This window comes from Budorcas taxicolor, chromosome 10 (assembly GCF_023091745.1).
Source record: "Budorcas taxicolor isolate Tak-1 chromosome 10, Takin1.1, whole genome shotgun sequence".
Taxonomy (NCBI): domain Eukaryota; kingdom Metazoa; phylum Chordata; class Mammalia; order Artiodactyla; family Bovidae; genus Budorcas; species Budorcas taxicolor.
The window spans coordinates 28,931,468-28,957,002 of NC_068919.1; the positions used below are offsets into that span (position 1 = coordinate 28,931,468).

At 39.5% G+C, this 25,535-nt stretch overlaps 2 protein-coding genes across 2 annotated transcripts in view; both read right to left on the reverse strand.

The window, feature by feature from the left end:
* The window catches only part of AQR (aquarius intron-binding spliceosomal factor), an 81,749-nt gene extending 75,504 nt beyond the window's left edge, over positions 1-6,245 (reverse strand). Inside the window, exons 1-3 of the mRNA XM_052646387.1 lie at positions 6,094-6,245; positions 2,559-2,615; positions 445-485 (exon numbers count right to left, since the gene is read on the reverse strand). Coding sequence (XP_052502347.1) covers positions 445-485; positions 2,559-2,615; positions 6,094-6,168 — 173 coding nt within the window. The 5' untranslated portion in view covers positions 6,169-6,245. The remainder of the gene's footprint in view (positions 1-444; positions 486-2,558; positions 2,616-6,093) is intronic.
* An 11,025-nt stretch (positions 6,246-17,270) lies between these two features.
* On the reverse strand, positions 17,271-23,863 carry ZNF770 (zinc finger protein 770). The gene is made up of 2 exons (XM_052646895.1): positions 23,790-23,863; positions 17,271-19,636 (listed from the first exon to the last, which is right to left on the reverse strand). The coding sequence occupies exon 2, from the start codon at positions 19,593-19,595 to the stop codon at positions 17,505-17,507; it is 2,091 nt and encodes a 696-aa protein (XP_052502855.1). The 5' UTR covers positions 19,596-19,636; positions 23,790-23,863; the 3' UTR covers positions 17,271-17,504.
* Between the last annotated feature and the right edge of the window lie 1,672 nt (positions 23,864-25,535).

Below are 25,535 nucleotides of genomic sequence, written 5' to 3' on the forward strand. Positions count from 1 at the left end.
TTGTTCAAAATAATTTTTTATTACATATATAGCTTGTACAACATACTTATTTCATTGTTTGGTATTTAATTATCATGCATGTTTACTTTTCCAATTTTTAAATAATCTTTTAAAAAGATTTATCAGAAAATGGTAAGAAAATTGATATTAATTGAACTGAAATCTTAAAATCTCTATGCTTAGTCTTCCTCACATTCCTTCAAAAAGAAAATAAACCCTAAAGAACTTAATCTCTCTAATCTGAGTCAAAAATTACAAGGCAAAGAAATATCTTATGACTCTTCAGCAGCTAGATGTAATTTTTCTAGCTACCATCTCCCTGATGATCAAATCAAGAAAGAAAAGAAAGTTCCAAGTTTATAACTACATTTAGTTTAGAAGCTCAGATGAGATCCAAGTTAGAAACATCTAATCCCTATGTATAAAAATTAAACTCATTCCTACCTTGATTTGACAATTTCTTTCTCATATATATCTTCAATCACCTGTTGTTAAAAATATAAAAATGTTTAATATCTCAAATAATTTTTTTCAGACTCTGAGAGTTTTCAGTTACTGAGATTACATAAAATAAGTTGTTTAGGAAAGCTCTCAAGTATTACTTCTAGTGAAATAATACTTCAGAGATATTTTTTATAATCCCATTATATTCCTCAAAATGTAAAACAGCAAAAAAGCAAAGTAGTAGAAAAAATAAATATGTCTGCATAAAAATAATTATAGAAATAATTATTAAAATGACATATTTATTTCATTTCTAGGGAAAACAAAAATTCACAAGAGCAGGATAATTTTTAAAACATAGTTTTAACAAGGAATACTAAATGTTAGCAGGCTTCATCTGAGAGTTTTAACAATGTGTTTTCAAAAATCAGAAAGCAAACTGAAAGCACGAAGAAATAACAGAAACAAACGCCATTCTGTTTTCCAAATGCATGATAAAACCTCTGATTTCTATTTACTTGGGTTGGGGGGGGTAAGATGGTATAATCCCTAAGAATTCAGGTTCTGGAGCTGGAAGCCTGATTCAAACCAGCCACCTTCACTGCTGATGGCTACAACCTCTGCAAGTGCCTGACTGCTCTAAGGTTGTTTCCCAGTATACAAAAAGGATCTAATTATACTATTAACTACCCCATGGGTTTGCTAAAAGATAACACACATAAAGAATTCAGCCCAGGTCCTTGCATATGGTGAGCCTTTAATAATAGTTAACAGTAGCAGAAGTAATAGTAGTGCTAGTGATGAGTAGGTTAAAAAAAAAGTTAAAATTATAAAATGCTTTAACATGGTATAATATAATTTTATGGTAACTATGATATCTTTTAATTGCTCAGAGTATATCTGTCAAATAAATGTTTGTGGATGGTAAAGGCAGGAACATAATGAGGCAAGCAAATCTTGAATTTATATGAAATTTGTTTTTTTCTGCTTTCAATTAAAATCTAAATTATTAAAAAATAATAAAATGAAGGGTATAATCTTTAAATACCAAGTTAAAATAAATTTTTTCTAAACAGGCATACACAGCTTCATCTAGAATTATTTCTAGTATTAACTAAAATGATCTAAATATAAATTTAATCTCTAAAAATCTTGATCTAATTAAGTTCAACTCAATCTAGTAGTGTCATCAAGATAATTTTGTTATCAATGAAAAATGACTCTAGGAACCCCCAGACCCAACATATACAAATAACATAAAGTAAGATAAAGCAACCTGGCCAATAATTAAGAGTAACTAATGTATGTCAAGTTTAATATCTTCCTAATGAACAAAATGGGATTGCTGGCAAAACAAATATATTTATAGATAAAACATTTAAACTCAAATAATAAGAAATTTGGGGTTCAGTTTTATAAGAGTGCCTAAAGTATCACAATTCAATTTATAATGGCAAAGCTTAAATCAGTCTTTACTACACATTAAGTGGCATGCAATATGTCAGGTCTATTTCATGTAAGGACCTCTTTTAGAGAACCTATTTCAGTAAGAATTAATCCTACGTTTAGGCTTTTTTTCTTTTCAATTATTCTAAACTGTGTCACATGAATCCTAAGACCATTCTCTAACTGAATATGACTGGCCCCATGCCTCTGATCCTCTACACTAAACAAGTCACCCCTCTTCTACCATTATTACAGATCTTTATTGAAGTTCATCAACCAGAAAACAATAGATTCTATCCTAGGTGAACTGTCAAAAAAACTGTAGGAAAACTGCTGTATATTTACAAAGATATTCATTACATGGTCATCTAATAATGATAAATCAAAAACAATCTAAGAATCTATGAACAGGAAAATACACACACACTTTTTAAAAGCTTAAAGGAAACAGAACAAATGATAGAGGTTATCACTGAGAAATGATCTTTTATTCTCATATGTGTAGCCTCTGTATTTTTCAAATTTTCTCTTATGAGTAATCACTAGTTTAGAAAACCATTCATTTTAACTTTAAAAAAGGTGAAAAGCTTTTGATGAGTCAGCTCTTGAAAAAGAGATACAAAGAGCATACTTATTCAAAAAGGATGCTGCAAATCAAAAATACTTACCTTTATATCAAAGGGTGACTTTTTCTTGATATGGGGTGCCCAATATTTACATGCTAACTGCAAAAGTAAACAGTATAAATAGTAAGTCATATATTCATATGGCTGTAGAGCTAAAAGACCAAGATCAGTCAGTAACAAGCACTTCTGGCACAGGGCCACGTTAGATAAGAGTCATTTACCTACTAAGGAGACTACATGGGCTTGTAGACCAGTTAGCATCTTTGGCCACAATCCAATGAATGTCAGTAATGCCCCGTATGGCAACCTGCTACTGCGATTTTAAAAACAAAACAAGACATACTTTCCTAGTTACCCCTAGGGGAAAGTTAATAACCACAGTCAAACATCTTCAGCATAGAGCTAAGGAAACACAGGTTTAGAAAAATTAAATGAGCTGCCCACGATAAAATGTTCACAAGTGAGCCAGTACTAAACACCAGATTCAAAGTCCTCAGGAATGTTGATCTGCAAAACAATAAATCATTACGTGATTAGCACACACTCAGGAGGACTTCTTTGGTGGCACAATGGTAAAGAATCCGCCTGCCAATGCAGAAGCCAGTCAGTTTAGTGGTTCAGTCATGTCTAATTCTTTGGGAACCCATGGACTGCAGCACACCAGGCCTCCCTGTCCATCACCAACTCCCGGAGCTTGCTCAAACCCATGTCCATCAAGTCAGTGATGCCATCCAACCATCTCATCCTCTGTCGTCCTTTCTCCTCCTGCCTTCAATCTTTCCCAGCATCAGGGTCTTTTCTAATAAGTCAGTTCTTGAATCAGGTGGCCAAAGGCTCCAATGCAGGAGACTAGGTTTCAATTCTTTCATTAGAAAAATCCCCTGGAGAAGGAAATGGCAACCCACTCCAGTATTCTTGCCTGGGAAATCCCATGGGTAGAGAGCCTGGCGGGTTCAGTCTATAGGGTCACAAAAGAGTCAGACATGACTTAAGAGACTAAACAACAATAACAGTAGTCTATTAAGTGGATAGCATTATGTCTCAAAAGAAACAATGTACATACTTTAAGAAAACTTTATTGCTAAAAAATGCTTATCATTAAAGAAGTGAGATCACAGAATTCAGATATCTGGTTTTCTTTATAATTAAATTCCAACCTCTACACCTCATTCACTCAATAATCATTAGAAAGCACCTTCTCTGGTCAGGTGCACCAGGTGCTCAGAAATAATAGAGGAGGAAGGGCAGGGAAATGGTACTGTCCCTACGTACTCTCTGTCCCCACCTCTGCCATCCTTCCTTTCATGAGTTCACGCTCCTGGCTTCTTTACATACACATCATAAGGCATCTGCACTTGCATCTCCCCATACTGTTTGCCTGCTCTTCCCCAACTGGCTCCTTTTTTGGCATTCAGGTCTTAGGTCAAAATCACCTCAGAGAGGACTTTCCTGACTGCTTTTATACACTCCACCTGCTCTGTCACAATGCCATTTCATTTTCCTGATAGCAATGATCACTGTCTGAACCTACGCTGTTCATTTACTGATTCATCTCTAAACTGTAAGCTCCCTGAGGGGAGGAAACTAATACTTTCTCCCAAAAATTTCAAGTATATGTGAAAAGAGGGTTCTAATCTAGTCTGGAGCTATGACAAACCTAAAGGGAAGTCGCTCGGTCGAGTCTGACTCTTTGCGACCTCATGGACTGTAGCCCACCAGGCTCCTCCGTCCATGGGATTATCCAGGCAAGAATACTGGAGTGGGTTGCCATTTCCTTCTCCAGGGGCTCTTCCTGACCCCAGGATTGAACCCAGGTCTCCCACATTGCAGGCAGACACTTTAACCTCTGAGCCACCAGGGAACCCCATGACAAACCTAAACAGCATTTTAAAAAGCAGAGACATCACTTGGCTGACAAAAGTCTGTATAGTCAAAACTATGGATTTTCCAGCAGTCATGTATAGAAGTGAGAGTTGGACCATAAAGGCTGAAAGCCCAAGAACTGTTGCTTTTGAATTGTGGTTCTGGAGAAGACTCTTGAGATCCCTTGGACAGCAAGGAGATCCAACTAGTCAATCCTAAAGGAAATCAATCCTGAATATTCACTGGAAGGACTGATGCTAAAGCTGAAGCTCCAATACTTTGGCCACCTGATGCGAAGAGCCGACTCACTTGAAGACTCTAATGCTGGCAAAGACTGAAGGCAGGGGGAGAAGGGGTGACAAGAGGATGAGATGGTTGGATGGCATCAGCGACTCACAAGGGAGACAGGGAAGCCTGGTGTGCTGCAGTTCATGGGGTTGCAAAGAGTTGGACAGAACTTAGCGACTGAACAACCATAACAATCTAGTCTAAGTTATCCACAAAAACCTCTCCAAATTGATGTAGATTGATGACAATGAATTAACCATATAAGAAAAGGGTGGGAGGAGCAGAGAGGATTAGGATTCTAAGTAGAGGGAACAATGTTGAAAGGCCAGGAGGTGAAAGATAACACAGCACAATTAAGTGCAGTTCAGTATGGCTAAAACACAATTAGAAAAGGGGAAATAACAGACAAAACTGGATATAAGCACAGGCTAGATTATAAAACACGTTGGATGATTCCAGTCATTATCCTAAGGGCAATTAGAACTCATTAGCAATTGTAAGAAGATAAGTGAGGTGATCAGATTTGTACTTGGGTAAAATCACTCTGACAACAATATGAAAAATGAGCTCGAGGAGAGCAAGTGGAAAGACAGGAACACAGGTTAGGATACCTAGGTTCAGGAAGAAAACCATGGAAACCTGGCTTAAGGCACAGAAAGCAGATAGATTTAAGAGACATTTAGAATGTAGCAAAGTGCAGGCTAGGAAAAGAAGGACGCAAAGTGACTCCTATGCTTCTGCCTTGGCAAATCTGCTGAGCCAGGGCACAGAGAAGAAAGAAGTCGGTGAGTAGTAAGTTCTACCTTGAGCTACTTGCACTGTTAGTCAATACCTCAAACAACAAATAAGGATTAGGAATGTTGCTAAGAGCTACCAGGCTTGTATTTCCCTGTTCAAAGCCAACCGCGGTTCACAATAAAACACAGTAACGGGTTCTAGAGGAACATTCACGCATCAGCGTCGGAGACTGCTCTTCCTAAACGCATTTATTTGAAGCAAGTCTCTTGTCTGATTCTCATCGCTCCACTCAAAGATCGAGGTTACTTTAAGGATAAGAATAAACCTATCCCTCCTTCAACACTCAGTTCAGCATCACCTCTGCTACGGAATCTTGCCAGTCTCAGGTAGACTGGGGTGTTCCTTCTGCGACTTCATCGCTCCAGGGACAAACTCTAGCATAAAAGCTTTCTTTTCATGTTTCTGTATCCCCAGGAATGTGAACTCCTCAGGGCAGAGCCTCTTTAACCATGGTTTCCCTAAGAGCTAGTACGGTGGCTGGCACACAGCACATACACTTTAGTAAAAAGATTTGAGTTAATGAATCGATGAACAAATGCCTCCTGGATGCTCCCTTCCCGAGGAAAATTCCACCCCCTGGCCTCAGAGTCCTCATCCCTTCACACACACCAGACTCGCCCTAGCCCACCTGGGTCACGAACTCTGCGTTGATCTGGGACACCGTAGGGGCCACGATTTTCTTGGGCTGAGCAGGGGCCGTCATGGCAGCACTCTCTCCGCTCCAAAGGAAAAGAAAGGACCGCTCTGAGCAGCGGTGAATCTGATGAACTTCCCCGAAGAGGCGATTGCAGCTGCCTAATTCCAAGATGCAAAAATTCTGCGGGGCAGAATATCCTCAAGGTTTACAGTCTCACTGGTAACGCGTACCGCAGCTTGTACATTCTTCGGGAAGCGGAACACAACAAGGCCGGAAGTGCATGCAAGGTGTCGGCTCTGAGCTAGAGAAGCAAGAGCTTCGCTCTCTTCCGCTTCTGCCCCCTAGTGGGAAACCGACAGAAAAACTCCAGAGAGACTGGATTGATGTCTCAGTGGCCTGATAGACGGTGTTGGTGGAGGTTTTGTTGTTAGCGTTGGAGAGGAAGAGGGAGACTTGGGATTCTTTCAACCCTAAAAAAAAAAAGTAGTAGTGAAAAAAAAAATTAGACGGGGAGGCAAGGCTTGATTTTAACTTTTTAAGGAGATTCATGGAAATATAAATTAGTCTATAATGAACTGCACATATTTTGTGTGAAATTTGATCTTTTCATAGGCACACATCTGTGCAGCCATTACCGAAGTCATAATAATAAGTATATCCAGTGTCTCTAAAAGTTTCCTACTACTCCTGTGCGATCCATTCGTATCTCTCTTCTACCCATCCACTGGGTAGAAGTGGTCTTTTTGTCACTATGCGTGCTAAGCCGCTTCAGTCATGTCCGACTCTTTGCGACCCTATGGACTGCAGCCCACCAGGCTCCTCTGTCCATGGGATTTCCCAGGCAAGAATACTGGAGCGGGTTGCCATTTCCTTCTCCAGGGGATCTTCCTGACCCAGAGATCAAACGTGTGTCTCAGCATCTCCCGCACTGGCAGGTAGATTCTTTATCACTGAGCAACCTGGAAAACCCCTCTGTCACTACAGAAAAAGATAGTGAAGTGAAGCCGCTCAGTCGTGTCCGACTCTTTGCGACTCCATGGCCTGTAGCCTACCAGGCTCCTCCCTCCATGGGATTCTCCAGGCAAGAGTACTGGAGTGGGTTGCCATTTCCTTCTCCAGGGGATCTTCCCGACTCAGGGATCGAACCTGGGTCTCCTGCATTCCAGGCAGACGCTTTAACCTCTGAGCCACTAGGGAAGCCCTAAAAAAAGATAAGTACTATATTATTTCATTTTTGTAAAATCCTATTAAAAGTATATTAACCTACAGATTAATATATAATGTATATGAATCTATAATCTATTAATCTTAAGTATATTCATCTGTAGGTTAATATACTTTTAATATAATTTTACAAATATGAAATAATATAGTATGTACATTTTTCTTTCTTTTTTTCACTCAACATAATGATTTTTATTATTTATCTATCTTATTGGCTGAGCTGGGTCTTTGTTGCTGTGTTTGGGCTTTTCCTAGTTGTGGTAAGCAGAGGCTATTCTTTTTTGCAGTGCACAGGCTTCTCTTTGTAGAGGCTTCTCTTGTTTCACAGCACAGACTCCAGGCACACGAGCTTCAATAGTTGCAGCATCTGGGCTCAGTAGCTGTGACTGGAAAGCCCTAGAGCGTAGGATCAGTAGTTGTGGTGCATAGGCTTAGCTGCTCCAGAGCACGTGGAATCTCCCTGGATCAGGAATTGAACCAGTGGCCCCTGAATTGGCAGGTGGATTCTCATCCACTGTACCACCAGGGAAGTCCAACATAATTATTTTGAGGTTCATCCATGTTGATGCATGTATTAATAGTTCATTCCTTTTTATGGCTTCTGGGGCTGCTGCTAAGTGGCTTCAGTCGTGTCCAACTCTGTGCGACCCCATAGACGGCAGCCCATCAGGCTCCACCGTCCCTGGGATTCTCCAGGCAAGAACACTGGAGTGGGTTGCCATTTCTTTCTCCAGTGCATGGAAGTGAAAAGTGAAAGTGAAGTCATTGAGTCGTGTCCAACTCTCAGCGACCCCATGGATTGCAGCCTACCAGGCTCCTCCGTCTTATGGACATACCACTATTTGTTAACCTACACATCTATGGATGAATGTTTCCAGTTCTATGAATTGTTTCCAGTTCTTGACTGTTCCAAATAATGCACTAAGAGCATTCTTAATGTAGACACGTGTTTCCCTTTCTCAAGTAAATACATCGGAGTGGAATAGTTGGGTCATATGGTAGGTGTATGCTTAAATTTTAAGAAATTGACTATTTTCCAAAGTAGTTGTACTATTTATATTCACAACAGCAGTGTATGAGAGTTCCAATTCCACTTCTTTCTCATCCACACTTGGTATAGTCTTTTTAATTTTTGCCATTTTAATAGTTATGTGGCATATCTCATTGTAACTTTAATTTGTATTACCCTAATGACTAATGATGTTGAGTGTCCCTGTGCTTCTTTGCCATTCATGATTGTGGAATCCTCTATTCAAATCATTTGCCCAATTTTTAAATTGAATTGCTAGTTTTATCTTATCATTGAGTTTGAACGCATACTTCTACCACTCCCAAATCCATTCAAAAATTAAACATGTGTCTGTAGTAAACCTTGCCTGGATTACCACAGGCAAGAAACTGGTAATGCAGTTGCCTCTAGGGACAAAGTACTGGGAGAGGGAAGAACAGGCGCACGGGAAGTCTTATTTTACATTTTATACACTTTTGAAACATTTGAATTTTGTAATATCTATAGCCTGTTGGAGAATAAACAGTTGAGAAAGATAACAAAAGTGTCTGTAAATATGAAAATTAAATACGGAGTCCTTTTCTTCTCCTAATTTCTATGGTATAAAGTTTGTTTTTAGAACTAAAGATGATTTGCATGATCATAATTTTAAATGCAACAGATTTTGAATACATAAAGTATCTAATTACACTTTAATCACAAATAAAGTCTATAAAACAAAAGGTAAAATAAGATTTTCTGAATAGCTTTTATGATGAGTGTTGAAAGGTAGATACGATTTTGACAAACATCAGGGAGTGACCTCAACACATTAGAAAGAAAACTCATTCCAAGAGTGAATGAAAGGCTCTAAATGAAAATAGAGATTTACAGATAATATAAGAGCTTGTAATGATGACTCCATTCATTTCCTTCTTTATATATTCAGTATACATCTGAGAATGTAACAACATCAGATACTGTTTTATACTATATTTTTAAAACACAAAATCATCCCTTCTCTTGCTTTCCAGAAACATGTATTGCTAACAATAGTTTAACTTAATGGTTCTCAAAGTGTAGTTTCAGTACAGCAATAACATAACTTGTGTAAGTGCAAATTTTCAGGCCCAGGCCCAAAGACTAAATCAGAAACTCTGAGGGTGCAGCTCATCAATCTCTGCTTTTAACAAGCCCTCTAGAAGATTCCAGTGCACACTAAAGTTTGAAAACCACTAATCAACAGGGACAATTAACATAGTTAAGAGCAAAAAGCAGTGGGAGCACTGAAAATGCAGTGCTAGAGTAAATAAAAAAGCCTTCCAGAGGAAGCAGTGTTCAAGTTCAAACATCGAAGAATGAATAGAAGCTAGTCAATACAGATGTAAAATATTACGTCCCATGTTGTTTAATAACACCACTGAACCACTTTTCTTTTTCAGTTTAGTTCTTTTTTTCCTCCAATAGAATTCTGTTTCTCTAATGGAATAGTACTAATAGAATTACAGCAGTTAGCCCTGAAATTCTAACCACTCCTAACTGACAATAAGAGAAACCTCAACAAAAAAGGAATTAAGTGTGTACTTTCACTGCTTCTGAAGAGCAGATACTCTGCATGAAACAGTCCTAGCCAACATCAGTTCTAATAAAGGATTCCTGAAAGACATGCAGACTTCAAACATGGCTACTGTTAAGTCACTGCAGTCGTGTCCGACTCTGTGCAACCCCATAGATGGCAGCCCACCAGGCTCCCCGTCCCTGGGATTCTCCAGGCAATAACATTGGAGTGGGTTGCCATTTCCTTCTCCAGTGCATGAAAGTGAAAAGTGAAAGTGAAGTCGCTCAGTTGTGTCCGACTCTTAGCGACCCCATGGACTGCAGCCCACCAGGCTCCTCCATCCATGGGATTTTCCAGGCAAGAGTACTGGAGTGGGGTGCCATTGCCATGGTGCTATCCCCTAAAAACTGTGCAATTACCATTGGTTATCTTACATATAATATAAATTGAAATCTGATTTCTGCATATTAAACTTTAGTTTCCTTCCATAATGATGGACTTCCCTGGTGGCTCAGATGGTAAAGCATCTGTCTACAATGTGGGAGACCTGGGTTTGATCCCTGCATCGGGAAGATCCCCTGGAGAAAGAAATGGCAATCCACTCCAGTACTATTGCCTGGAAAATCCCATGGACAGAGGAGCCTGGTAGGCTACAGTCCATAGGGTTGCAAAGAGTTGGACACGACTGAGAGGCTTCATTTAATTTTAATGTAATGATGGAATAAAAACAAATTAAACCTGGCTCAACTAAATCTCTTATTTGAATAGAGTATGAAAGTTTGTATCTAATTTAAATTCATACTATGTAGGAAAGATCAGTTCAGTCAGTTCAGTCACTCAGTCATGTCCGACTCATTGTGATCCCATGGACTGCAGCACGCCAGGCCTCCCTGTCCATCACCAATTCCTGGAGTTTACCCAAACTCATGTCCATTGAGTTGGTGATGCCATCCAACCATCTCATGCTCTGTCGTCCCCTTCTCCTCCTGCCTTCAATCTTTCCCAGCATCAGGGTCTTTGAGGTCAGGTCAAATGAGTCGGCACTTTGCATCAGGTAGCCAAAGCATTGGAGTTTAGGCTTCAGCATCAGTCCTTGCAATGAATACTCAGGACTGATCTCCTTTAGAATGGACTGGTTGGATCTCCCTGTAGTCCAAAGGACTCTCAAGAGTCTTCTCCAATGCCACAGTTCAAAAGCATCAATTCTTCAGCACTCAGCTTTCTTTATAGTCCCAACTCTCACATCCATACATGACTACTGGAAAAACCATAGCTCTGACTAGATGGACTTTTGTTGGCAAAGTAATTTCTCTGCATTTTAATATGCTGTCTAGGTTGGTCATAGTTTTTCATTCAAGGAGTAAGCGTCTTTTAATTTCAGGGCTGCAGTCACCATCTGCAGTGATTTTGGAGCCCAAAAAAATAAAGTCGGATACTTTTTCCCCATCTATTTCCCATGAAGTGATGGGACCAGATGCCATGATCTTAGTTTTCTGAATGTTGAGCTTTAAGCCAACTTTTTCACTCTCCACTTTCACTTTCATCAAGAGGCTCTTCAGTTCTTCTTGACTTTCTGCCATAAGGGTGGTGTCATCTGCATATCTGAGGTAATTGATATTTCTTCCAGCAATCTTGATTACAGCTTGTGCTTCTTCCAGCCCAGCATTTCTCATGATGTACTCTGCATATAAGTTAAATAAGCAGGGTGACAATATACAGCCTTACGTACTCCTTTTCCTATTTGGAACCAGTCTGTTCTAGTCCAGTTCTAACTGTTGCTTCCTGACCTGCATACAGATTTCTCAAGAGGCAGGTCAGGTTGTCTGGTATTCCCATCTCTTTCAGAATTTTCCACAGTTTGTTGAGATCCATGCAGTCAAATGCTTTGGCATAGCAATAAAGCTGAAGTAGATGTTTTTCTGGAACTCTCTTGCTGTTTCAATGTTGGCAATTTGATCTCTGGTTGCTCTGCCTTTTCTAAAACCAACTTGAACATCTGGAAGCTCATGGTTCAGGTATTGTTGAAGCCTGGCTTGGAGAATTTTAAGCATTACTTTACTAGCGTGTGAGATGAGTGCAATTGTGTGGTAGCTTGAGCATTCTTTGGTATTGCCTTTCTTTGGGATTGGAATGAAAACTGACTTTTTCCAGTCCTGTGGCCACTGCTGAGTTTTCCAAATTTGCTGGCATTTTGAGTGCAGCACTTTCACAGCATCATCTTTCAGGATTTGAAATAGCTCAACTGGAATTCCATCACCTTCACTAGCTTTGTTTGTAGTGATACTTCCTAAGGCCCACTTGACTTCACATTCCAGGATGTCTGACTCTAGGTGAGTGATCACACCATCATGATTATCTGGGTCGTGAAGCTCTTTTTTGTACAATTCTTCTGTGTATTCTTGCCACCTCTTCTTAATATCTTCTGCTTCTGTTAGGTCCATACCATTTCTGTCCTTTATCGAGCCCATCTTTGCATGAAATATTCCCTTGGTATCTCTCATTTTCTTGAAGAGATCTCTAGTCTTTCCCGTTCTATTGTTTTCCTCTATTTCATTGCACTGATCACTGAAGGAGGCTTTCTTATCTCTCCTTGCTATCCCCTGGAACTCTGCATTCAAATGGGTGTATCTTTCCTTTCTCCTTTGCTTTTCGCTTCTCTTCTTTCCACAGCTATTTGGAAGGCCTCCTCGGACAGCCATTTTGCTTTTTTGCATTTCTTTTTCTTGGGGATGGTCTTGATCCCTATTTCCTGTACAATGTTATGAACCTCTGTCCAGTTCATCAGGCACTCTGTAGCAGATCTAGTACCTTAAATCTATTTCTCACTTCCACTGTATAATCGTAAAGGATTGGATTGAGGTCATGCCTGAATGGTCTAGTAGTTTTCCCTACTTTCTTCAATTTAAGTCTGAATTTGGCAATATGGAGTTCATGATCTGAGTCACAGTCAGCTCCTGGTCTTGTTTTTGTTGACTGTATAGAGCTTCTCCATCTTTGGCTGCAAAGAATATAATCAATCTGATTTTGGTATTGCCCATCTGCTGATGTCCATGTGTAGAGTCTTCTCTTGAGTTGTTGGAAGAGGGTGTTTGCTATGACCAGTGCATTCTCTTGGCAAAACTCTATTAGCCTTTGCCCTGCTGTACTCATTCTGTAGTCCAAGGCCAAATTTGCCTGTTACTCTGGGTGTTTCTTGACTTCCTACTTTGGCATTCCAGTCCCCTATAATGAAAAGGACATCTTTTTTGGGTGCTCGTTCTAAAAGGTCTTGTAGGTCTTCATACAACCATTCAACTTCAGCTTCTTCAGCACTACTGATGGGGGCATAGACTTGGATTTCCGTGATATTGAATGGTTTGCCTTGGAAACGAACAGAGATCATTCTGTCATTTTTGAGATTGAATCCAAGTACTGCATTTTGGACTCTTGTTGACTATGATGGCTACTCCACTTCTTCTAAGGGATTCTTGCCCACAGTAGTAAATATAATGGTTATCTGAGTCAAATTCACTGATTCCAGTCCATTTTAGTTAGCTGATTCCTAAAATGTTGACATTCACACTTGCCATCTCCTGTTTGACCACTTCCAATTTGCCTTGATTCATGGACATAACATTCCAGGTTCCTATGCAATATTGGTGTTTACAGCATTGGACCTTGCTTCCATCACCAGTCACATCCACAACTGGGTGTTGTTTTTGCTTTGGCTCCATCTCTTCACTCTTCCTGGAGTCATTTCTTCACTGATCTCCAGTAGCATATTGGGCACCTACCAACCTGGGGAGTTCATCTTTCAGTGTCCTATCTTTTTGCCTTTTCATATTGTTCATGGGGTTTTCAAGGCAAGAATACGGAGGTGGTTTGCCATTCCCTTCTCCAGCAGACCACATCCTGTCAGAAGTCTCCACCATGATCGGTCTGTCCTGGGTGGCTCTACACAGCATGGCTCATAGTTTCATTGAGCTAGACAAGGCTGTGGTCCATGTGATAAGATTGGCTAGTTTTCTGTGATTGTGGTTTCAGTTTGCTTGCCCTCTGAGGCCTTCCTCAGCACCTACCGTCTTACTGGGGTTTCTCTGATCTTGGACTTGGGGTAATCTCCTCAGCTGCTCACCACAGCAGCACCGCGCAGCCACCGCTCTTATGTAGGTAAGATGGAATCAGGAATAACATGTATTGGAGGAAATAACTTTGTTTCTTCAGTAAAAATCTGGAGAGGGAGGCCAATGAGGAGGATAAATGGACAAGCATATCATGTGACTTGCAAGGGAGTTAACATATCCTTTTGCAAGTGATAAGAAGCTATGAAAGCAACTTATTATGAAGAAGGAAGCAAACAATTAACTATGTTAGAAAGTTCAGTGGAAAAGGTAGATTGGAGTAGGCCCTGGAGTGTTTGCCTATCGGTACCTTGTTTCTATTCTGTATGATTTTCCCTTAAAAAAAAAAAAGTCCAAACTGTATAATTGACATTTTAAAAATATTCCGAAATTTGAATTTTTCAAGAATCATCATCTTTCATTCCACATACATTTTCTCCTAATAGGCCCTATGTGTGTGCTCAGTCACATCTGTGACCCCATGAACTGTAGCCTTCCAGGCTCCTCTGTCCATGGAATCTTCCAGTGAAGGATACTGGAGTGGATTGTCATTTACTACTCCAGGGGATCTTCCTAACCCAGGGATCAAACCCATGTCTTTTACATTTCCTGCATTGGCAGGGTGATTCTTTACCACTGTGCCACCAGGGAAGCCCCTAATAGGCCCTATGGCAGTATAAAACAGTAATTCCACTAACTCAGTCAAACTATCTCAGTAAATAATCATGCTACAGCCTGCTCCTGTCCAAATGAAAATTTCTTCTACTTTTGTTTAAAGATATTTAAAACTTTATTTTTTTCAGAAAACTGAAGTAATTGATTCAACAATAATAACAGTTTGAGCATGCAGCAGATCACTTAACATCTAATGTTTAATCTTATCACGATGTATAGTCTATTTTCACTCCTATAAAGTTCCCACAAGAAGAGTGTAGTGATAATAAAAGTGTTTCATTACAGGTACTTCAAATAGCACTACAGTACATCTTTGACAAAATTTTTACAGTATTCCAACTTTCAATATGAAACAGCTTTAAAAGGCGTGGGCCAAAAAGATAAAAAATGTATAGTAGTATCACATGGGCAAACAAAATCTAATAATCATACAAACACAACACTGTTAGGATTCTCTATTAGAGCTGGGAAAGGAGTATATAAATCATCAAGTTCAAATAAAAGTACATAAATAGCTTAGGAAAATCCCCAAATAGATAATTTCAGACATATTAAAGAAAAAACCTTGAACTTTTATTCTTGGAAAATATGAACTAGTTGTCCTTTGCTTTTACTGAACAGAAATGTTCTTGGGTAAAGCAAACTCTATAAACCAGCATCTTACTTGCACTTGAGGAACATTATCTCAGGAAAAAAGAAATTACTCTTTAAAACACGACTCTCCTCTGTTTGTAAATTGTTGGGATCTGTACTGTTAGGTTTAACCTCTGTGAATTAAACCCAAGTTTCTCAAAATTCACTTGTAAAAAACAGCAGACCAACTTTTCCTCCCCACCCCACAAAGACAGTTCTTACAGTGGGATGTAAAATTGTTCACTTGTCCATTTTAATAGAGGGCTTGCCACCAAGTATATCTGAGTATGATAGGATAAATACCCACCCGTTTTTTTCACCTTAGGAAGATTATGGCTATTTTCTTATTACTAGGAAGGGTCATTCTTAAGGATTTTTAGGTTAGCTTCATGGAAAATAGATATGGAAACAGTGAGACGTTATTTTGGGGGTTCCAAAATCACTGCAGATGGTGACTGCAGCCCTGAAATTAAAAGATGCTTGCTCCTTGGAAGAAAAGCTGTGACCAACCTAGACAGCATATTAAAAAGCAGAGGCATTCTTTACCAACAAAAGTCCAACTAGTCAGAGCTACAGTTTTTCCAGTAGTCATGTATGGATGTGAGAGTTGGGACTATAAAGAAAGCTGAGTGCTGAAGAATTGATGGTTTTGAACTGTGGTGCTGGACAAGACTCTTGAGAGTCCCTTGGACTGCAAGGAGATCAAAACAGTTCATCCTAAAGAAAATTAGTTCTGAATATTCTTTGGAAGGACTGATGCTGAAGCCTAAACTCCAATACTTCGGCCACCTGATGCAAAGAACTGACTCACTGGAAAAGCCCCTGATGCTGGAAGAGATTGAAGGCAGGAGGAAAAGGGGATGACAGAGGATGAGATGGTTAGGTGGCATCACTGACTCAATGGTCATAAGTTTGAGCAAGCTCCGGGAGTTGGTGATTGACAGGGAAGCCTGGCGTGCTGCAGTCCATGGGGTCGCAAAGAGTCGGACATGACAGAGCAACTGAACTGACTGAAGGATTTTTATTTAAAATGGCAAATATGAGGGACAATGTGTGATTATAACTTTTACAGTTTGATTAAATATTTCCCAAATCATGACAGAACTGTTTAGAACGACACTCTCAATTCCATAAAGATCTTATTTCTGTACAAGATTACTTTATAAATTAAAATAACAATTCACTAATGATCAAAATAACACTTTAGCATTAGAATCTTACAAAAAAACAGGAATAAAAACTAGATCTAGTCACTGCCATTTGATTAAATTTGACAGATTTAGTTGTCATAGAATCACTCAATTAGAGAGTTATTAAAAGAAAGTTTACTAAAGTAAGTCTTGTGGCAATGGAATCTGCAAGTGAGCCTTAAGTCTACTGCTATCAATTATGAAAAAGCATGTAGATGAATTACATTCATTCCTCTGAAAAGATGACACTGCATTCACATCAACAAAAATATTATGGCACTTGAACACTATATTTAATGAGTAAACATGGTAAATGTACAGAGGTACATACTAGGCTCTTTCTTTCTTTTAAATTTTGGAGGGAAAAACAGCAGGCTGAGCAGAAAAAAAAAAAAAAAAAAAACCAACAAAAAACCAATCTCCTGTAGAACAGGAGGTGAAGTTACCAGAGTCCTAAGAATCAATACCTTGGAAAAGACCAATGAAAATACTATTATCTTCTCATCTACCTTCATTTTTATTGGCTTTATATTTTTTAGCTTGTAAGAAAAAATTTTCCAATGGAATTTGAACCATAGACCTAAAATCTATGAAATAAATGAAATCTAGTCATGCTATCTGCTGCAGCCAAAAACCAATTTTTGCCTGTCTTTTGAATATATATAAAAGGAGATCATGTCTTAAGGAATAATTCCTTCAAAAATGAGGCTGAATTATTTGTACCATGATGGATTTATAACATTTTCAATACAGCCAAAGTTATGTGTTAAAATAAATGCTTACTTTATGATATCAAATTTTTCTAAAAATTAATTTGGCTGCTCCTAAAACACTGTATTAAATGTCTATGTATCTTACCTCTTAGTATGAAGGACAAGCAACTGCTTATGAATTAATTCAATCTAATTCAGGCCTTCTGATAAAAATACATTTTAAATTCAGGCTGAAGAACAAGGTCACCAGAGACACGACAAACATATCAGTGGTTCTGTCAGTTTCGTAACTGAATTTAGGATACCCATTTTCTCTTGTGGTCATTCCTTAAAGTGAGTAAGTTGATGTCTCTTCCAGTGAGGAGCCTGTCTGAATGTTTTGCCACAAACTGAGCATTCAAATGGTTTCTGCCCTGCATGAATTAGATAGTGTCTTTCCAGTTTAGATGGGGATCTAAAACTTTTAGAACAAACACTGCATTGGTAAAGAAGGCCATCATTCCTCTCGGCACGCCCTGAATAACTACAATAATGACTATGTTGGCTCTGCTCCGATTCCAGAAGTGTGCTAGAGAGACAGGGCTCTCTGTTCCTACAGGGGGCACCAAGAATGAAATCCTCTGATTCTGCCTTAACTTTCATTTCTGGCATTTGACCTGACTCTGAGATGTTGTATTTTTGAAAACCAAGAGTCTGACATTGTTGGGAAGCACTGTAGCTAACATTATCACCCTGGTGAATGAAAAGTTTGTTAAAATTTTCCAATTCTACTTGGCAAAGAGATTTTCTATAGGGAAGCTTATCATTATGAGTCAGTTTGTGTCTTTTCAAGTGAGCTGACTGTCTAAAAGATTTCCCACAAACATTACAGCTGAAAGGCCTCTGTCCAGTATGAATTAAATAGTGTCTTTGTAGTTTAGAAACAGAAGGAAACACTTTCTCACATTTGTCACAAGGACACGTCTTATGTCCAGTATGTATATTTCCACTTGGAACTGAAAAGCCACATTGGAGCACTTGACAGTTTTCAAAGAATTCCTCACCTGATGAACCATAGATAGATATGTCTTTTTTATGCACAGGATTATCCATAGTTAACATGTTTTCTGGTGTAAGAATACCTTTTACATTTTTCCCCATATTTTGGCTCTGGCAGTGCTTTTGCCAAGAAAATGGCAAAGTCAATGCTTTCTTTTTATTGCCAACTGTCTTGTATGTTCCATGCTTGCCAAGAGAACTCAGACATGTTCTCTGGGTTTGTTCAGGCCTCTGCTCACCAGAAATAAGATCACGATTTTTCATGAGAGTGTTTTTAAATACTTTATCAGATCGAAAATTATCTAATTTCTTACCCCCAGCACGTTTAAGCTTAGCCAAGATTTTTTTAACAATGGTTTTATAGTTGTAGCTGCTTTTGAGCTTGCTTGGAATTTTGCCACTTCTGGCAGGAAAACACTTGTGTCCATTGAGAATCTGCTCTGATTCAAAACATTCTTCACACTCGGGACATTGAAAAGGGACAATATAAACAGAGTGGACATCAAGTTGATTATTCTCTTCAGATTCACCTATATTACCATTTTCAAAGCCATCCTGCTTTGCATTTAATTTATTAGGCAGGGAGCATGATTCTGAACTCTTCACCTTTAATGAAAGAGTCTGAAAAGTCTTATTCCTGGTATGGATTTGTTTATGCTTCAGAAGTTTGCTTTGAATCTTAAATCCTTTTTGACAAAAACAACACTGAAAAGGTCTTTCTTCTGAATGTGTGAGTTGGTGGATTTTTAAGTGAGTTGACTGTCGAAAAGACTTACTGCACAGGACACATTTAAAAGGCCTCTGACCAGTATGAATTAGAGCATGCCTATCAAGTTTTGATTGTGATGGAAACATCTTGCCACAGATTGTACACGCATGAATATCCTTTTTTTTCTTTGAAGAGCTGTATGTAGGATCAGACTTGGAGCATGGGTGTAATGCCCATCTCTCCTCTGGGGTAAAAGTATGATACATTCCATACACTGGCTTTTCTTGCTTGGCCTCCAACAATCTTCTGACCTGTTTAACATCATTCTGGTACGTTTCATCGTGAAGCTGTTGGTGCTTCACAAATGTCTTCAGATTCTTAAAGTGGCGTTGACAAATACTACATTTAAAAGGCAGATTATGAGTTAGTTGATGTCTTTCCAGGTGAACTAGTTGCCTAAAGGTTTTATGACACACATCACATTCAAATGGCTTCTGACCAGTGTGAATGAGATAATGCCTAGCTAATTTTGATGGTGTTTCAAAATGCTTGAAGCAAATATTGCATATATATGGCCTGTTTCTAGGTAGCTTATTGGCTGCTACACATTGCTGAATCTTTAGCATTTTAAAATTGTTTTCAGCCATCATATTCTTCAGTGACATACTCTGATGAGCTCCATAGTGTTCTTAAACTCCACAGATGTCTAAAAATTAAAAATAAAAATGTATCAATTTTAAAATTACTTATTCATGTGAAAAGAAATAATTTAAAATGTCCTTTGGCTAAAGATATTAAAGGAAATAGGGAGCCTCAACTTTTCCTGTGTTTAACAGTAAGTTAATAACCATTTTAGATACTTTAGAATCATTAAACTAATTTCACACATATAGAGAAACAAGGAGTCTTCAAAAGAAATACTTAAAAATGTATATAATTTTAAGCTGTATTTCTAATTAGTTGAGATACATTAAAGAGACTGAGTTGGATTTCTTAACATTAATTAGACCTTTTACTTCCAATTTTCTTAGTTCACTATTAAGTAGATTTGCCATTTTCAAAAATTGGACTAGAAAGGTAAAAACTAAAAGAAATATAATACTAAAAACAAGACAAGACATATCTGCATTCAATTATAACACTCCTTGGATATGAACTGAGAATGGAATGTTTCAGTTATCAAAATTCTTAGTCACATCGTTAGTAATATTTACTCTAAGTTACTCCTTTGGACCAACAAAGATAACACAGACAACTGAAAGAAAATGTTCCAGGAAACCTGAATTTTAGTCCTGGATTTGCTACCATATGATCTTGGTGGCAAGGAGAAGGAAATATATAGACTCCTCAGCTCTAAGTCAGGGAAAGTGTCGCCTGGCCTGCCTACCACATCATGGTGTCGTGAGAATCAATGGAGATGATGCATCTGACGGTGCTAGAAAACTAAAGCAGTATATGAATGTAAGGTATTATTTAGCTCAACACTAAGCAAACTTAAAAACTTAATCTACTTAGTATTTTTAGGGTTTCTAACTAAGAGGTAAACAGACTAAATGTATAGTTCTTTTTATTTCTTTCCACTTTGTTGTAGAAGTCCTGAAAGACAAGTATAGAGGCAATAAGGTTGACACAGTGGCTACTTACATATTTATCTATGGCTCAGTAATTGCAGATTGAGTACAATACACTTTCAGGCAATATAATTAAAGGTCATTTTGGTCTTAAGAGTTATTAAAAAGACAAAAACACTTTCCCTAATATGCCTCTATGGGACACATGCAAAAGCTTATGAGGAACTTTCACAACCATTTTATACCATATATTCTATCTGAAAAGCCAATTTCTTCTTATCCTTCTATGGATCCCTTTTCTTTAAATAAGGAAGCCAGAGATTTAAAAAAGGTGTTCCAGCTCTCTCATCCAAAAAGTGTATCTTCTAGTTGAGAGATAAGAGAGTTGATAAACCTACAGGAGACTCCCTGTTTTTTTTTTGTCAGCTGATTTAGTGAATATCTGAGCTTCCCTGGTGGCTCAGACAGTAAAGAATCTGCCTGCAATGCAGGAGACTTGGGTTTGATCCTAGGGTTGGGAAGATCCCCTGGAGAAGGGAAGAGTACCCCACTCCAGTATTTTTGGCTGGAGAATTCCATGGACAGAGGAGCTTGGTGGGCTATAGCCCACGGGGTCACAAAGGGTCCGACACGACCAAGCAACTTTCACTTTCATTTTCAGTGACAATCCAGCATATGTGCTGTGTGCTATTACTGTTTTTGTGTTTAAGATGTCTAGAAAACACCTTAAACACAAAATCTCAAACACACTTACTGTAGTGCTCTTCAGCAATCTGATTTAAAAATAGGAAAAAAATCATTTATTGAGCAAATTATCTTCTACTAGTTGTTTTATCATAGTGTCCTTCAATCTCCAAGTCACTATCCATTAATGGATTGTGAAATAAATTTAATGGGTCATGATCTGCATTTTTGTTTAATAAAATAGTTTAGAAAATGTCAGATTGCATAACATATGGTAAGGACAGTGTTTTGTGAAACTTCTATAGGAAGAGATAAACTTTGTGAAACCTGTTCTCTTGCATATTTCTTCACACAGGAAACAGGAACCCACAACAAATCAATCACTTTATCCAAAAGTGGCCAAGTAATCCATTAGGTAAGACTGGGGCCCATAGGACAAGACAGGAATTTCTAAGGATTACTAATTTTCTTCAGTTGACCGAAATAACCCCAAAATATTATCAAAAAATTTAATTAGAGGTCAAAGGTAATATGGCACACAAAATAGTCTGACTGCAAGCCACTCTATTAATTTATAAAATATACCCTATAACCCAGATATCCATGTTAGCAATAATCAGCTGTTGATACTATTAGTATGCATTTTCACAACACTGAGTTAGAGAAATTACAGGTGAACAGCCTCCAAATCCCTAAAGTGCTAACACAGCAGCAGTTATGAAGATTGCAATTAGGTGAACTGCCCCAAATTTGGCAATTTATTTAATTTCTGTCAAGTAATCAGGTATTGAGGTGTCAATTAGGACAATGAGCCAAACTGCAAGTAATTAGCAAATCTTTATTCACTTATGCAACAGTGCAAGCAAGAGGCTAAAAAAGTACTGGTCACCCAGTGGTCAATTAAACAGAACAGTGCACACAGTCATATCCCAGGGGAGGAGGCTGGAAAAAAAGGCTACTGGCTCTTTATGGACCTGTGAGCCAGGGGAGGAGGAAGGAAGGGCTATAAGTAGAAAGATCCCAAGTCAAAATGGACAAAAGTACCTCAGTCAATGGTACCCCGTCCACATTCCCTCCCTTTGCAGTAAGGGAGGTATTGGTGGAGGCAATTGGGAAGTAGCTGGGCCTCAGAATGGAGGTACCTGAACCAGGAATGCAGAAGAATATGAGCATGGCTAGAGGGAAGGAACTGGTGCATCCTCGACTGCAATTCCCTCCACAAAACTGCAGTGCACTGGCCATGCACAAGTCCAGTGTTGCGAGCAGCTTCCCCTGATGAGGCCAGCCAGGCAAGGCCATGCAATTGTCTACCGTTGGGCCTGAAAGATCACACGAAGTATTTTGGCCTGAAGCCAGGTTCCTCCACTCCTTTTGTGTATTTCTTCTTTCCTTTAATAGTCTCTTTGGAACACTGGCAAAAAATGCCACACTAGAACTACACACATGGCAACCATTTCTGATTATAACAGGAATTGACTACCTATAGTTACCGTGCCAAAAGGAGACCATGGATTATCATCTAACACTAGCCCTAAGACTGGATACTATTGTCACTTGCATCCACGCCATGTGGGAAAGCACTGACTGGAAGCTCTATATTGTTAGAATCATTGGTGGCAAGCAGTGATCTCATCTGCTATTTATAAGTGACAGCTCAGGGATCCCCAAGCTCCAAGTGCAGTCCCACGTGTACTTAAGCACATGCACGTTAATTTGATAGAACTCCAAATCCCACTTCAGCTGGATCTTGTGCTCTCAACTGATTTTTTTTTTTTTTTGGTCGATAATATTTTAAAAAACAAACCAACACTGTGTAATTTTTTTCCTAGGCTCAAGTAAAAATAAAAAACGGCAAATCTCAATGGTTCAATCCCAAGATTACCCTGACAATAGCAAAATACTCTTACAGTTGGAAGACTGAAAAAACTGATCTCAAAAAATTCCAACGAAATGTTAAGGCTGAAAGCCTACTGGCTTTCCAGTCTCAAACAACACCATTAAAAGGAAGTGAGGACATCATAAAAATCATTGAGCAAGAAACACAAGAACTGAGAAAAACTTAAGAGAACTTTCAGTTAGGGAATAATCTTTGGCGACATTTATCACGGCCTTTCCCTCTTGGTAGCTTCTGCTCTACTTCCCTTGGGCCACACTCTCTTGCCCTTCAACCATCACCTCTTCCTCCTGGGGGGTGGGGTGGGGGGTTGCACAGGACACAGGGCCCTCACAACTGACCCTCGCCTTCATCATCCACAACCAGTAAGCACCTAGGAGTCGAACGAAAGTCCAGACTGCAAAACCCCACAGCAGGAAAGGCAAGGCAAGGGTGAAGACTGCTTTGGCCACGGTGGGGCGGGGGGAGGGAATGCCACATGTGATACGATTCACTGCACGGGAAAGTATGCTTTTTGCATTTTCCTTTCAGAGATTCCTGCTCCCCAGGAGACGAAGTCAGGAGTTGGGGAAACGAGAAAATAAAATGAGCTGAGTTCCTGGCTCCCCCGTTCTGGGTCCCCGGGCACCTTGGAGGGACTGAGGCAGGCCCGACCTTTCCCGTGGGTCGCTCCACCTCACACCTGAATTCCTGAAATCTTCCTCACGCACCTGCAGCTGGCACGGGCCCGGGAGCCGCGCATCTCGGGGCCAGGAGCCGCAAAGGCAGCGTGCGCACGTCCTCCGGGCCGGCGCGGCGAGGGCTGGGTGCGCAAGCGCAGGACTCGGGAGAGCCTCGGGACATGGTCCGACTGGAAACAGGCTCCCCACCAGCCCAGGGCCGCAGTCGCTTAGGCTTTCCTGGAAGTCTTCAGCGTGAAATGCGGCTCCAGCGATGTTTCCAACCCTGGGGCTGCTTACCCGGCACTGCAATTATGGGGGAAAGAGAATAGAGTTAAGAAGGGTGTATTTTCCGTTTCAGCTCAGTGCTTGACTAGGAAAACCACACAGCCTTGACCGGTGGGCTCAAGGCTCTACTGGAAGCTGGTGAGCCCGTGTTCAAAGCCCACTCTTCTAGTCCTCTATAATGCGAGAGAAAAGGGCCGGTGATAAAACGCCACGTATCAGAACTTTCTGTGCCTTCACTGTCCTGGGTACTCTGCACGTCAGACTACAGCGCAGGAGTCAGGGACCTGGGCTTCACTCTCGGCTCTGCTAACATCCTGCTAGCAGCGGATCCTTTTAGCTTCTTTGAGCATTCCTTCAGTGTATTTCGGGTCGTCTGCAATGTACGAAGACCTGTGCTCAGAGTGTTAGTTTCTTCAGATTTGACAGATGAAATGGATGTAAAGTGCTCAGTGGAATGCCCAGTGCATAATAACCCCCCTAATAACTATTATCGTTTATTAGTTACTATTTTCATTTTAATACAACAACTATATGAATTAAAGTATCCCATTGTAAAATGAGGAAAATGAGACCGAGACGTTAAGGAGCTGAATTTCGCACAGCTGATAAATGATGGCAGTGGGATTTGAACACAGGTAGTCCTTTTAATTCGGTACTGTCTCCCAAATTGTGGATATCCCAACATTATGTAGGCACAATTAAGGACTACGTGTTGTAGTATAGTTGAAAACTAGGGTGGCACATTATTACTAACTAAGATGCTTGAGTATCTATTGAAGCTTTTAAGTACAAAAGACATCAGAGAATTTGTTGTGGCTTTTGCAGGTTCTGATTGTAACTGTCTCAGCTTAAGAGGCGAGGAAATGAGAACAAGTAAGAAGCACGTTTTCAACCTGTGAGTATCTTTTTACGTTACTTTTCAAGAGCCGTTGCAAACAAAAATTGTTATTCCTGATGTTGGTATTTGTGCTTCTATTTAAAAAGGGCCAATGAAAAGTCTCTATTTTTGATGTAACATGGGGAAATGGATAATAGGAAAAAGCTTTTGCTTCTTAGGAAGCAACCTTGGAAGAGTCACATTTGGGAAGGTTGAAGCCCTTAACTTCCAACACAAGCAGAGAGGAAGAGCTTTTTGTGTCCTGAGTGCTGATCCCAGGGTGGGGATGTGCATTGTCCAGACTTGTTTGCTTCTGCAGCTTCTCTTGGAAGCTCATCTCAGTCAAATTAAGGAAACAATTGCATCCATCACCAGCCATATAAGTCTTTAGGAGAGATGTAGAGATCATGAGAGACTATTACCCAAGGTTGGGGACCAATGAAAGGTGCATTACCTGCAAAAATAGATAGGCCTTTGCACCAAGAACCTGATAAATATGGAGTGTGGAACACAAGTGGATGGGCTGTTCTCCAAGGTCACATACCTTGTCTTGTCACCTCCCCCATTTACCATGAGAGCTATTTCAGGAAACTTCCATAGAGTTCATTGAATAGCCAAGATTTGAACAGAGA

Excerpts from the sequence above, each read along its gene's own strand:
- ZNF770 (XM_052646895.1), bottom strand. The coding sequence starts at position 19,595 with ATGTCACTGAAGAATATGATGGCTGAAAACAATTTTAAAATGCTAAAG.